A 15,306-nucleotide genomic window follows, 5' to 3' on the forward strand; every position below is an offset into this window, starting at 1 on the left:
AACTCGAAACGTGGAATTAAACGCTGAAGTTTTTAAACTCGAATTCTTTTAATTTCAATCTACAGATTTAAAATTTTTCTATACAAAATTGGTAACATGTATATATTATCGATTTATACACGTCCTATTTAATTTGCTTTTATTTTTACGAAAAATTTCAATTTTGTTTTAATAAATTGATTTCTAGGAATATCGAAAGTTTTCTGTTACGAAAGTGTACCATTTCCACGGTTTATCGCTGACGTAACTTAATACCTTAAATAGAATTGCATCACTTAGGAGGATTTTTCTTTTATTGAAATGTCACTTCCGTTCATCCTTCGCGTAAGATAATGACAGAAGGATTTCCATCGAAAATCAGGTAGGAAATTTTTCTCGAAGAGAATTCTTCGATGTATTTGTTCCTCTGACGTATATATTTATACTACAAATACTAAAGATAATTAGTACAATTTAATTTAAAATTCATATTTTCACAAATCAAATACCTATTTCCTTATTAATATAAAATATATACATCTATAAATTTAAATAGAGCGTCCAAGATTATTTCTCTTCATTGTGTTTTCCTTGTGTAAATAGAGTTCGCATAAATTAATTCTATTATACGGATTTCAAAGAGGAAACTTTATGGTTTAAGACAAACCAATTGCTCAAAGAGGATTTTAAAAATAGATCACGATATTCAATCGTAACTTCAACTACTCTTGTATTGGGACCATTCTTTGTTATTTTTTTCCAATTCATCAGATCAAGCTTTCAGAAAAGGATCATAAAATAGGCATCTTTGATGTTGTCAGAGTGGCAATAATACGTTTGCTGGAAACGTTAATTGTTATCATCCGTCCTGATATTGAATTATAGAAGGCACGATGCTCGAGAGCAACTCTTATCTTATACATTTCCTTTGCTTCAAATGCATTGTATCGATCCTCCGATGCAATAATTCAAACTTGTAGTCCGTAGTTCGTCCGTAGAAAAAATGCAACTCAGCTTGACTACTGAACTATTAATAAACTAATAATAACATAGTTTAACTTCTATTGCAGTCTGATTTTTTATCTCGCTTCAACAAATGAAAAGATCTCTAATATTTTAATAAAATCATGTTAGAAAAATTGTTTCGTTTTTTTCTGGAGAATTTTTTAACGATAGAAAGATATAATAGAGTCGAAAATGACACACAAAAAAAAAAAAAAAACGCAATGAAGATCATTAATTTAATAGTCTTGCAATATAAAGTGCAATAGAATCTATAATTAAAGCAATAAAATTTTATATAGATATTGAATTAGCTGTACAGAATGTAATTTTACAATATAATATAGAATTTATTAAATTTTATTTTACATTACGCGTTTCATTGAATGTTATACTTTTGGACGAAATTTTTTAATCGGTTCAATTTTAATAAAATTTTACTAAAATTTAACTATAATTTCATTAAAATTTGAAAAGTAGTTCTATCATCCTCGATGTGATAAGTATAGGGTTGGAATTTAATTTTAATGTTGAGATTTTTACATATAGCTTGTGCCCATGAGGTAGAAGTTACACGTTTACTTAATTTTCATGGATAGTTGATCAAGGAGATTTAATGATTTCAAGAACTAATTTTATACTTATTATAGATTCTTTCATCTGAATAGACAAAAGAATCTCGATTAGTTTACAGTGCTTCAGTGCTATTCACTACGTATTACAGGACCAACAGTTTATGGTATATAGATATCCTATAGTCAGCTAAAATTATGCTTTTCCTGGTATTCAATCCCTTATTGCACGAACTAATAAATTATATTTACGAAAACATCGGAGTCGTCAATTAATGAAATTAATCATTAATGAACGCGTACTTAAATTATCGATTTTTACGTACCTATCATTTGCGTAGAAATATTTTAACATTGATGTAAAATTATATACTGAAAATTAATCATTAAATTAGAAAAAACCAGGGTGAATATTCCTTTGTACAAAAGATATTGCTATTTGTACATTTCTTATATTTAAATTGTAAAATGTAAAGTTATACATATAACATATAGATACAATGTAATATATGTAATATATATACAATGTAATCTATATGTAATGTATAACATATAGATGTAAAGTTATACACATAACATATAGACTTCGAAATATTAAATTCACTGATCAAGAAACGTTGAATATTTTTTATTTTAAATAGAATCTTAAAGCTTTATTTAGTAACACGAATATTCACGTTGAATTGCTCAGTTTCAGCAATTACAAAAATCAATCGGATATACGGAGACAAACTATAACCAATGCTCTTCCGGTCATGCGTTGGTACGTTAGATATTTGCTCGTTTGCCGATTAGAGAGTTTGCCCTATATAGAGAGATGATTATCCACCGATCGACGAACCTTTTGTCAGTGGATATCGACGCCATACGCTATGTTACTCTTGTTCGAAGATAATTGACAATGCTACGAACCTTACGACGCCGTTGAGATTCGATTACGGTTTAATGAAATACGCCATAATAAACTCAATCAAACTGTCTCGACGTTGATACGTTTACCATCTTCCTCCTTGTTGTAGTTTCATTAATGTTCAAAAATTTGTTTCGACCCCTATGAATTGAAAAGAATTATGCGCATGCGAGTTTGTGGAAAGATATTTGTCTGCCAGAAGAGATGTCTCTTCATTTTAAACGATAATTTGTGTATTAATTATTTTCTGATATTTATACAGTATCAAATGTTTTTTAATGTACGATTAGAAGAAGAACATGATGGCGAGGAATTTCTCAATTGAAACCCGTTGTACTTCGATATTTTAACATTTCTTAAGCCTGTAAAAGGAATTGCACAGAATAATACAAATAAAATAAAAATGGATGCTGAAAAATGAATGACCACCGTCTCTTTATCTCTGAGTTTATCTTTCCGTGGAATACAATGCTAGAATTTATACATGCATTTAAAAAATTTTTTTAATTGCAATTCCTCACCGCTTCGTTCTTCTTTTAGACGTTCCGCCTGAAATGTTTAGCGATTTATTATCGAATAAGATCATCTCGAAAGAACGTTACAATTAAGAGAAGCGCGTGGTCGGTACTGAATGGAGCCAGCAATCGTGTCTTTCTTCCGCGTTGCCAGCTTCCCTAACGATGCTTCTTTATTGCCACAGAGAAAACGAGGAAAAAGTCAATCCGCCAGCACCGCCGCCGTCGTGATCCGACGCTGAATTAAAAACAGAAGGAAGATGTCGTCGGTAAAGGTGGCGGTGAGGGTACGGCCCTTTAATAATCGGGAGATCTCCCGTGAGGCACAATGCATCATCGAAATGTCCGGCAGTACCACTTGTGAGTATAATTAATCCCTGTGCATTATCCATACCTTCATGCTGATGTTCACTCGAACATCTTATCCTACGTTTTCTTTCTTTGTCTTTATGTCATGGCCTGATTACTATTTATTCTCTCCTTTCTTTTTCCTTTGTAAATAAAATAGACCTTCGTCCAAGGAAACAAAATAATTGTCACGTTTTTTCGTATCGGGAACAATTGCTTCTACAGTTGTCGAATTTACACGGGTTTTTGATCGTTTGTTCAATTATCACGACTGTATTTGTATAAAACGATGAGGTCTTGTTATGATTAGTTAATTGATTTGATTTCAAGCATGAACGTGAACGACTTGAAATTTCTCTTTGCGAGTGTGTCTGCTATTTCGTTTGATTTGATGTGTCTTTTCTATGCTGGTCCTTGATTATTTGAATCATTTTCAATTATTATTTATACTTTATAATAAGAGGTTTAGAGCTTTTTTTTAAATTTTGTGTGTATTTTATATACGTCTTTTTTTTTTATTGTAAGAGTTGTTTTTCATAAGGTTAATTGGAAGGTAAGTTTTTCTTATACTACAAATTATATACAAATTTTATAATATTCTTTAGTCAGTCGTACACTTGTATTTTTTAATTAATTGTATTTAAAAAATTGAAATATTTAATTAACATGTTCGATTTAGAGTTTAAGTAAGCGGAAAACGGCATTATTTTGAAAAATATCACAATATAATTCGGGTCGTATCTGCATTAACATTTTACATACTTACCTTTCGTACAGATATTCATTTAAAATTTTGTTCTTCAAAGTTAAACAATTTGAATTCAACAAACTTGGCTAATCGCGTGTCTCGTATGCGTTATTTGTTAGAAGAAAAATCTGCTTAAATGACGAGATAAAAATTCTGTTTTTTTTTTTGTGAAACTTTTTTACTCAATATTGAATGCAATTCCTCATACAAGTTTGATGTGTCACGAATTGAACGAAGCAACTTCGGTTCCTTAAGTCTCGTAAAATGCTAATGGATCGAAGGGAAAGTTTAATATTGGATAAACTTCGGAGACTACATTGACGTCAACTCATCAGTGTATAATAGTCTTGTCGCGAAATTTTGTAATACAATTAACGTTTCTGTCAATTTTCTGTCAATTTTCACACGTTTTACTGACGTTTTACTTTTACGTTCGTATATTTGTATTTTATAGTCATTTTTTTTTTCTTTATTATATAACCATCTGCCTCTGATCTTATTTGATCGTGACACATGTATTAATCTTGTTATTTATTTGTCTATCGATCAAGTTGTTTTATATCTGTTGATTTCTGTATCTTTTGAGTACGTATGCATAGATGGAAAAAGTTTATACTTTTTAATTCAGTTTTTATAGAGCTTGTCTAAGAATCATGATTTATTTATAATGCAGAAGAAGTTGGAAGAAAATAAGTAACCTAAGTTATAGCTTCCTTCTGTCATCAATTATCAATTCCTTCCTTTGCGTGTTCTAGCAATATTGAACCCCAAGGCACCACCGGGCAGCAAAGATGCGATTAAGAGTTTCAACTACGATTATTCCTATTTTTCCATGGACGTAAGTATCTTTCATCCATCACCGATAATTAAATCTGTCTTTCTATTGGGTAAAAGGATCAATCCTTTGTATTGGTATTTATTTTATTTTATTGCTTTACAGAAGTATATTATAAATAGAGCACAGATTCGTTCATTCTTACAATTAGTAAAGCCTATTACTTACATTAGTTAAAGTCACAGATCGATAAATGGAATCTGACTATTTAGAGAGACTAAATTATATCTCATCTTTTTTTATTAGATTAAATTTGTTAAGTAATCTTATTAATTTCACTAAGATTATTCATTCATATTTTACTAAGATTAAGATCATGAAAATTAATAGAAAAATACAAGTGAAAAATGTATTAAAATTATTACTTTATCGCAAAAACAATATTGGAAATAAAATATTGGATAATAAAAGAACATAATAAGTGGATCATTTTCTATGCCACAGCCAAACGACACAAATTATTCTTCACAACTAATGGTCTATAAGGATATCGGCGAGGAAATGCTGGAGCACGCTTTTGAAGGTGAGCATGTCGCGAATTGAAGATTTTTGGACGTCTGCAGAGATTAATCGAATAATTTCTCAAATACTTTAGACATCACGTATACTCGAATTGTCGCATACCGCGGAATTTACGTCTAGGAATCGTCATACCATCTGAAGGAATTAGCTGTTCGAATTCTCATACATTCTTGACATATATTTGCAACACACGAATATACTATTGTCTGAAAGTTTGAGAACATCATACTTTTGTATCTTTGGATTTCTTATATGATGAATGATAAATGATTGAAAGATTTATTATAATTTTTATAATATTCATAATTTTTAGGAATGCATTATCAACTATAGATATTAGTGATTTTACTTTATCTCTAGATATCAATAAAAATTTAATTAATGATTAATTTTTATGATAATTTTGTTCACATGTAGGTTACAACGTCTGTATATTTGCATACGGACAGACCGGTGCTGGTAAATCGTACACCATGATGGGCAAACAAGAAGAAGGTCAAGAGGGTATAATACCTCAAATTTGCAAGGACCTCTTTAGAAAAATCAGTCGCAATTCAAATGAATGTCTGAAGTATTCTGTGGAAGTAAGTTACATGGAAATATATTGCGAAAGGGTACGCGATCTCTTAAACCCCAAGAACAAAGGAAATCTCCGTGTACGAGAGCACCCTCTACTTGGACCGTATGTCGAGGATTTATCAAAATTGGCAGTGATGTCATATCAAGACATTCATGATCTTATCGATGAGGGAAACAAAGCGAGGTATGTATAATAAGTAAAAAATTAATAAAACATCTAATCTGAACTAATTAAAGCATTTAATTAACTGAAAGATTAATATTAATTTTAATATAATATTATAAACATTTCTGTAAAATATATTTAAGAACAACAATATAATTTTAATTGACCAAATTTCTTCAATCCTTAAAATAAAGAGTGTTAATTATTTTAACTTAACTTTATTCTTTGATGTTACGACATTTTATTATTTATTACATTTGTATATATTTTTCTTATTTTAGAACGGTAGCAGCCACAAATATGAATGAGACATCTAGCAGATCTCACGCCGTATTTACAATATTCTTCACGCAACAAAAGCACGATTCTATAACTGGATTAGTGACAGAAAAAGTCAGTAAAATTTCTCTGGTCGACTTGGCAGGTTCTGAAAGGGCTGATTCTACTGGTGCGAAGGGTACAAGATTAAAAGAAGGTGCCAATATTAATAAAAGCTTGACGACCCTGGGAAAAGTCATCAGTGCCCTTGCTGAAATTGTAAGCAAGATTTTTCGTCTACAAAAAATAATAGTTTATAGTAACAAGATAGTTAAAATTTATATTTTCTGTATTTTAATTCTATATTCTGCCATAAATCATATTAGATACATTCTAAAAATATGAAGACTATATTCTATACACGAAATACTCGCGTGATTAATAAATGTTCATGCTGATGTTAGATAAATTTTATATAGTATGAAAGTTGTATGTAGATAATTTTAACGTTTCAAAATTACTCAGATACTATTTAAATTTCACATTAATAAAATCCGTATCTTTTGTTTATTTTATTGCCCTTTATGGATTTTTAGGCGGTAAGTTCATGTATCAATGATTTTTCTCTTAATTCAACAATATTACAAATTAAATATTGAATATTAGTTTGCTAATCTTTTTTTATAAAAGAGAAACAATAAATGAAACAATAAATTTTTGTTTTGTTCGTCTAGGCAACTAAAAAGAAGAAGAAAGCTGATTTTATCCCTTATAGAGATTCAGTTCTAACATGGCTCTTGAGAGAAAATCTAGGAGGTAATTCTAAAACAGCGATGATTGCAGCAGTGAGCCCAGCGGACATCAATTACGATGAGACTCTCTCCACCTTACGGTATAATTATTCGTTACCTTTGTAATTTTCACCGTTGTATTTTCTTCTTTATTAGTTGATTTCTTCGAAATATCTAAAAATTCTTACGAAGTTCTTTGTAATTTAATTGCAAAAACTTCTATATAAATAAATTTTCCTTCTTTAGTAATTTATTCTTATAAAATAGCTGTATAAAATAATTTTTTTTATTATTTTTACTTTGGTAAACTACAGATATGCAGACAGAGCGAAACAAATAGTTTGCAAAGCTGTCGTTAATGAAGATGCAAATGCGAAACTTATCCGAGAACTTAAAGAAGAGATTCAGAAGTTGCGTGAATTGCTGAAACAAGAGGGTATTGACGTGCAAGAAGGTGAGTCGGTTTTTACCCGTATATTTCAGAGAGTGATATCCTCTCTATTATACGTACAAATACATGTGTGATTTTATGATATGGCATATGCATATAATACTATGATAGGCATATGTTAATAATATTAGCGAACAACAGCTAATAATATTAGCTAGCTAACTTAGTAACAACAGTAACCAAATTGAAATTCTAATTTGTGAACATTTGCATGTGCCTAATCAAAATTGATCCCTTATATTTTCTAGTATTTCTGTAATGAAAATACCTTGCATTTGGTCTTTTACGAAAGACTAATATTTCAAACTGGTTCGTATGAAAAAAGAGAGAAATATTAGCAAACTTATTTGCGTGAAAAAAGAAGATAATAAGTATTATATAAAATGTATAAGGTTGGGAAAAAAAGGATAAATTATAATGAACAGAAAGGAATAGAGAGAAGAGAAAAAAATAAGGAGAAAGCAAATAGTAAAAAAGTAGTGCGCGGTAGGCAAGCCTACCATTTACATAGTACATTTTTTCTTTGTTTCCCCTGTGCTTGACGTAGGGCCAGATGGTAAAGTCACATATGAAAAGAAAGAATCTAGTAAGTAAAATAATCGACAATCCACACAGCGAAAAGTCTTATAAAAGCCAGACAATCGATCACTCTTCTACGCCTGTTCTTTGAACGTCCGCTTAATTCACGGCATAATGCGTGTCATCTATCTATCTCTATCTCTCTGTGTTTTTGTCGATTTTCTGACAAAATTCTCTTTACATATGCTTCGCGAAATGCATTCTGTTTTTTCCTTTAACATATGTATACAACCCTGTGGTAACCAGCACCTAATGATTATCATTGTTTCCTGTCTTTTCGTAGGCTGCATAATTAGCGGCTTTTAGCGTTAAACGCAATGTTTCTTGTCAAGAATTAAAATGAAAGAGTAAACATGTGAAGATCAAAGGAAGGATAGTTCGAATGGTTGCATAAAACTGAACTTTCTTGTGAATTTCATACTTTAACATTTCTTGTCAATGTTAAATTAAACCCGAATAAAACAATCGGGTTACTGATAGAGTATTCGATACTCGGTTTTTTTAATAAGTAGTAAATAAAGATAAATAAATACTGTTGATTCTTGCTACAATTAATCATTTATCACGATACTTTGAATTATAATGAAATATAAATCTAAAAAATATAAAACTATTGTAACTAATCGACAAAAGCAAATCACTATAAAAAAACTCAATTTTAATCGAAAATTCAGGGAAATACCATTTGCCTGATAAGGATAAAGGTATATCTAGATTGCGAATATTAGTACAAACTCATATTTTTATAAACACAGAAGTAGAAGTAAAACAGAGATTTGTTTTACTCAGTAAAGAGTATTTATTTTATAACGAATGCAATATTTTGAACATTCCACAAATTTCTGTATGTTAAATATGTTTGTGTTATGAATTGAACAATTTGATCAAGATCGATACATCGCCGGCATCGTTTTTTAGAAAGATCTTGTTAGCCTGTTCAAGAGAATCTTCAAAATATATAAATAAACATGTAACTACAATTCACTTCGCGTCGAACGGCCATATAAAAATTCAGGCTTTATAGTGTTCCATTATGTCCGAATTCCTAGTCCAGTAAACACGTGTTTGCCTCGCTTATTATCCATTTAGACCCATCACTTTGTTCCCGAACTAGCCTAAAGTATTGCATGGCACTCGACAATAAACAACTCGAACGCATCTCGGACGAGCACCGTTTAATAGAGTTCGATCAAACAAATTTAATCAACATTGTAGCTGAATAGTAATATTTGATTGAGCGCTGCGCTTGATTTGCATAAATATATACAGATCGTTTGTATTTGTTGTTTTTACAATATGTATGAAAATATTTTTAACTCTCGGAAATTTTTGAAGTAATTTCAATTTTATCATTCCACGTTGAATTTTGTCCCTAATTTGTTTTAAGGTAAAGAAGGCTTTGCTTTATACGATAACTAAAAGAAAAGAACGAATTTTCGAGTTCCCTCTTTTGTAAAATTTAATTCCATAAAAAAGATACTGATTCCCTATATTATTGTCATCCCTGTATTATTGTTCAAACAAGTTCTCTATTTAATGAGATATTAATAACAGGTCTCATTCACGAAGGAAAAGGTCCAATTACGTATTGTATCTCTTTTTCTCTCTCTAAGGAACATAATATTTCATTATGATACAGATCATGGGACAGATTCTGGCAAAAATTTTCTCTTTCACTTACGCCACTGCTTTAGTTATGGCTTTTGATGTTTCCGAGACGCGTGTGACATCCCTGGCTGAGACTCGCCATTCTGAATTTTATTCTTTACACTTCTTATATTTTTATTGGATTCTGTTTGTCCTGTAGGAGACGAGATCGTTCGAGCAACCAAACGCGAGGACGATGTGAAGGAACCTCGATCCAGAATTCCGTCTCACACTACGTCGACCATCGCTGAGGAAGCAGTGGATCAGTTGCAAGCTTCAGAAAAACTTATTGCTGGTAAATAAGATACAATGTTCTTAATAAATTACACAGATACAATTCTGTACTTGTAAACAAAAGTATAATATTACTTATAAAGTATACTTATAAAGTAAATATAATAAAAATAGATAATAAATAAATTATATGTGAAATACTAAACAAAATAGTAAAAATTAGAATATAGAAAATGTATTTATTTTTCAGAACTGAATGAAACATGGGAAGAAAAGTTGAAACGAACCGAGCTGATTCGTTTACAACGAGAGGCAGTGTTCGCCGAAATGGGTGTTGCCGTGAAAGAGGATGGTGTCACGGTTGGCGTGTTCTCTCCAAAGAAGACTCCTCACTTGGTGAATTTGAACGAAGATCCAATGATGTCTGAATGTCTGATTTATTACATTAAAGACGGCTTCACGCGTATCGGTAGTGCCGAAGCTAACATACCGCAAGATATCCAATTATGCGGTCCTCACATACTAAGCGAGCATTGCGTCTTCGAAAATCACGAGGGTATTATTACTCTGATTCCGAAGAAAGGCGCTTTAATTTATGTAAATGGACGTGAGGTCACTGAACCGATCGTTCTGAAAACTGGATCTCGCGTCATTTTAGGAAGGAATCATGTGTTCAGATTCAATCATCCTGATCAAGGTATAGTTTGTTTGTTCTACACTTTACTTAACATATGTATATAGAGTAAAAGTCATATGTTATTGAGTAGAGTAACATATTATCTGAAAAAAAATATATATATATATTTTTTGTTATCTGTGCAGTACGTGAACGAAGGGAGAAAGGATCTCCTGCAGAAACTCCTGGAAATGGAGAAACAGTTGATTGGAACTTTGCACAGATTGAATTGTTGGAAAAACAAGGAATCGATCTAAAGGCTGAGATGGAAAAGAGATTGTTAGTTTTAGAAGAACAATTCCGTAAAGAGAAGGAGGAGGCAGATCAATTGTTCGAGGAACAAAGAAAGGTAAATACAACTAATATTCTGTAAATATAAATAAATAAATCATATGGGTCATTTTCATTTTTACGTAGAGTTATGAGGCTCGAATAGACGCACTGCAGAGACAAGTCGAAGAACAAAGCATGACAATGTCAATGTATAGCAGTTACACGCCTGAAGACTTTAACAATATCGAGGAAGATATTTTCGGTGAGTACACATTCTCAATGATTTTGATAAATTCTGCATATTTCTAATTCTTTACAATTATCGAAACTTATCTAAGCAGAGTAATATAAGGTGAATAATTATTACGGATTGAAATATTATAATGTTAATCCAGTGATCAAAACTCTGCATACGAATGAAGAATGATCATATAATGGGTAGCTGTATTCCTTTCGTTAAAAGATTCGAATTTGTAATGGATTCATTTAAATTTTATATAAACAAATCTTTTTAGAATAATCTAGCTAAAACGGCAAGTGATGTCTGTCGTAATTTCAATCTCATTCCATTACAAATTTTATTATTGTGTGGATCTGTATGAGACGATCAGATGGTGGTACGTAACGAACTATTATTAATAATATATTTCTTTAAATGTACGTTCTTTGTTCGACTATATCTTTCAATTAACTTGCGATGCACGCATGTAATTAACTGATATGACATCACTATATTTCTTTTATTTCTGAAATTCTTATTTTTTCTCCTTTTATTGTTGATTAGTCGAGTTTCGTGGTATGTTCCTTAGAGATATGTTCCTTTGCTTGTCGTAAAATGAAATGGTGTATCATCTGATCGTGGGCAGAACGCCAACAGCTTCTTTTAACGAAGGAACCTGTATCTACAAAATGCTTGGCTTTTCTGACTGTTTTGCCTGGCAATGGCTTGCATTTCAGTCAACCCCTTGTTTGACGCAGAGAGCAACTGGACCGAGAGAGAGTTCCAACTGGCCGCTTGGGCCTTCCGCAAGTGGAAATATCATCAATTTACAAGCCTTCGGGATGATCTATGGGGCAACGCTATATTCCTCAAAGAAGCTAACGCTATTTCTGTCGAACTCAAAAAGAAGGTACATCCGTGGTACATTCTCCAATGAACTAATGAAAATCTCTGTGAAAATCTTTATACGGCTCTTTGAACATGAATCATCAACATTCATAATTTTTATTACATTTTCCGATATTTTTTAAAAGCTATCGCGAACACTCGCTTGATCAATCTCGCAAAAATTATTAAATATTTCGAAATAAATTGAAGGAAATCTTTTTCACCAATCTTTGATCATAACATAACTTTAAGTCTGAATCATTTAGATTTAAAAAATTTTCAAAATTGATGCACTTTTGCGTACCGCCTTTTTGACGTTCTAATAAATTAAAGAAATATTTGCAAATAATTACTTTATGTTCTTTTATCATCTGTTGGTCTAGGTTCTTAATCATTTATTCATTACTGACATTTCTCTTTATTGATTTCATTCGCTTATTTCGCATCTCAATCATTTTTATAATTTAACATTTCATTGATCGTTTCGTTTTTTCACAGAAGCATATTTTTATATTTATTTCAGATAACAAAAACTTTTTTTACTTTCGTTTTTACTATCGTATATATCCTTTATAGGTGCAATTCCAGTTTACTTTGCTCACGGATACGCTTTATTCGCCGCTTCCTCCGGATCTCTTGCCCGCCATCGACGACGAAGAAGAAGAAGAAAGACCATTCCCGCGTACTATAGTTGCCGTGGAAGTTCAGGACACAAAGAATGGCGCCACACATTATTGGACACTGGATAAACTTAGGTATGTTGTAACGCATTTTATTGCACATTTTATTCCTCAAACATGTTTTACGTTATCATTTTATGTGTACATATATATATATATATAGGGTGATTCACGTATCTTGTTTGAAACTTGAATAAATATCTCTCGAATAAAATTAGATATCAGAAAACTATCAGGATCTATACTTCACCGGTAGCTATTGGAAGTATATCCAGCTATTCTCATAATCTCACTTTTTTCCTAATATCAATATCAAATGCAGCAGAAGTAACATGGCTGGTTGCTTCGCCGGTTTCTTTATTCTCGCTTTTACAATCAGAATCTATAGGATTTGAAAGCTCTTTAAATTCATCGTACGATCGAATGGGAGTTGATTAAAGGACTGATAGAATGCGGAACTGCGGTTCAGGAATTATCACCGCTTTTAATGAGACGCGTGCTTGGATAAAAACGCACAAGAACACTTACGCAAATAATACGTGTTAACTTGTAGACAGCGCTTGGAGTTGATGCGACACGTGTACAACGAGGACTCGAGCCCCAGCACTCCGGAGGCCAAAGAGGATATTTTCCAATGTTTAACCGCCTACTCTAATCCGAAGTTCTCGCTCGCAAATCTTTTGCCTTCGAGGTTGGTGCTCGAACGTGTGAGACTCTTTCCTCTTTATCGTCACACGCTTCATGCCCATCCTCTGTCTCTATCAAATTTTTTATATATATATATACATATATATACAGATATGCGCAAAATGTCGGTCTTAATCTCGTCTCATTACAGTATTTCTGCTACAGTTTCAGTACACAATCATTCTTTCTCTCTATTCTTCTCTCCGAAAAATATTGCTTTGCAACTGTGCTGAATTTGACGAAAATGTATATCGATCAAGAATCTCTGCATGGCCAACCGTGTTTAGTCTGTTTGATATTGATGACCGAAGCGGAATTAACCCTTCCATATATTTTATAAAATTTCTTTCTTGTATCTTTCAGTATATTCTCCTTCTTTTTCTTTTCAGGCATTTTAAAGTCTCGTTATTTGCGAATTATCATTATTGCAATGAAATTAATGTTAACTAAAGGAATCTATAATCAAATTTATTACAATGACATTGATTAAAAATTAGTCGAAGGGTTTAACTCCCGTTTAACACGTTTCAATTGTGTCTCGCTGAACACGTGCGCTCCTTGCGGCTGAAGTTTTCTCACATTATCGCTTCGTGACTTCATCATGCACGTGTCACTACGAATTACACGAAATTACAATAATCGACTAATTTAAAAAAGAAAATCACGTAATATATTTTACCTGTATTACACTATTGTACCGTAATTTTCTTTCTTTATATGAAAATATAGGGACAGCAGAAATTAGTAAAGCGTTTGTCCTTGATATATTAACTTTATTTTTTAAATGGAGTAATATTTGTAGTTTCATGGTATCGTGAGAAGATAAAAAAATCTCTTGTATGTGTCCCTTTATTTAAACATCTAGTGTTTGTCATACGATTTTCGAATACATCCGAACACACACGACGCATACGGTGTAATATTATGTACCGAGTGTCCTTCACTGTGCTTTTCGACAATGTTTGATTACGTCTTTATCAATGGCTAAAAAAGAAACGAATCAATTAACAACGGAGATTCGACGTTTTCGCTTTTGTGCAGACAAAGACTCGAGCTTATGCGAGAAATGTATCACAACGAGGCAGAATTATCCCCGACATCCCCGGATTTCAATATCGAATCTATCACCGGTGGTGATCCATTCTACGACCGTTTCCCCTGGTTCCGAATGGTTGGCAGGTTTGTACGAAAGCTTTCTTCAAGATCAGACATTTCTAAAATCTGTGCTTTAGAATTTTTTAAATAACTTTTTAACAATCTGTTTGTTCTTTAAATATTTTATGTTTCTGGTTTCCTAAAACATCAATGTAACAAATTTACGTTTCATTTGTTGTCATAGGTCTTTCGTGTACCTAAGTAATCTTATGTATCCCGTTCCACTGATCCACAAAGTAGCGATAGTAAATGAAAAGGGAGACGTGAAGGGTTACTTGCGTGTAGCTGTGCAAGCTGTTGTTGGTACGTAATCAGTGTCTATATAATCTCTCTTACCCTTTATTTCCTCCGACAGCGGGAAGTGTATGTTACGTGAATGATTAACTAAACTCAACTTGACTGTGTTGTTGAAATGTATATATGTACGAGTATACTATAAGTAGATTGCGAATTTTTATGCAAATTCATATTTTTAAGAATCTGATCAAACAAAGTAGATCTCGGTAAAATTGTTCAACACTCTAAATATTATAGAAGATAATTTTACTATAGATAATCTATTACAGAACTATAAAACATATTATATAAAAC

At 31.9% G+C, this 15,306-nt stretch overlaps 1 protein-coding gene across 16 annotated transcripts in view; it reads left to right on the forward strand.

The window, feature by feature from the left end:
- The window catches only part of LOC122538736 (kinesin-like protein unc-104), a 32,886-nt gene that overhangs the window by 9,509 nt on the left and 8,071 nt on the right, over positions 1-15,306 (forward strand). For 5 of the 16 annotated variants that reach the window (XM_043673094.1, XM_043673417.1, XM_043673347.1 and 2 more), the window contains exons 2-19: positions 3,164-3,338; positions 4,830-4,912; positions 5,354-5,432; positions 5,849-6,194; positions 6,458-6,713; positions 7,031-7,033; positions 7,169-7,326; positions 7,540-7,679; positions 8,224-8,262; positions 10,063-10,197; positions 10,387-10,833; positions 10,959-11,161; positions 11,230-11,347; positions 12,043-12,215; positions 12,770-12,948; positions 13,427-13,564; positions 14,602-14,739; positions 14,900-15,018. In XM_043673094.1, the coding sequence (XP_043529029.1) occupies positions 3,239-3,338; positions 4,830-4,912; positions 5,354-5,432; positions 5,849-6,194; positions 6,458-6,713; positions 7,031-7,033; positions 7,169-7,326; positions 7,540-7,679; positions 8,224-8,262; positions 10,063-10,197; positions 10,387-10,833; positions 10,959-11,161; positions 11,230-11,347; positions 12,043-12,215; positions 12,770-12,948; positions 13,427-13,564; positions 14,602-14,739; positions 14,900-15,018 (2,854 nt within the window). In that variant the 5' untranslated portion in view covers positions 3,164-3,238. The remainder of the gene's footprint in view (positions 1-3,163; positions 3,339-4,829; positions 4,913-5,353; positions 5,433-5,848; positions 6,195-6,457; positions 6,714-7,030; positions 7,034-7,168; positions 7,327-7,539; positions 7,680-8,223; positions 8,263-10,062; positions 10,198-10,386; positions 10,834-10,958; positions 11,162-11,229; positions 11,348-12,042; positions 12,216-12,769; positions 12,949-13,426; positions 13,565-14,601; positions 14,740-14,899; positions 15,019-15,306) is intronic. The other 11 variants (XM_043673813.1, XM_043673894.1, XM_043650511.1 and 8 more) reach the window with 8 other exon arrangements.

Source organism: Frieseomelitta varia, unplaced genomic scaffold (assembly GCF_011392965.1).
Source record: "Frieseomelitta varia isolate USP_RPSP 00005682 unplaced genomic scaffold, Fvar_1.2 scaffold_1002, whole genome shotgun sequence".
NCBI lineage: Eukaryota > Metazoa > Arthropoda > Insecta > Hymenoptera > Apidae > Frieseomelitta > Frieseomelitta varia.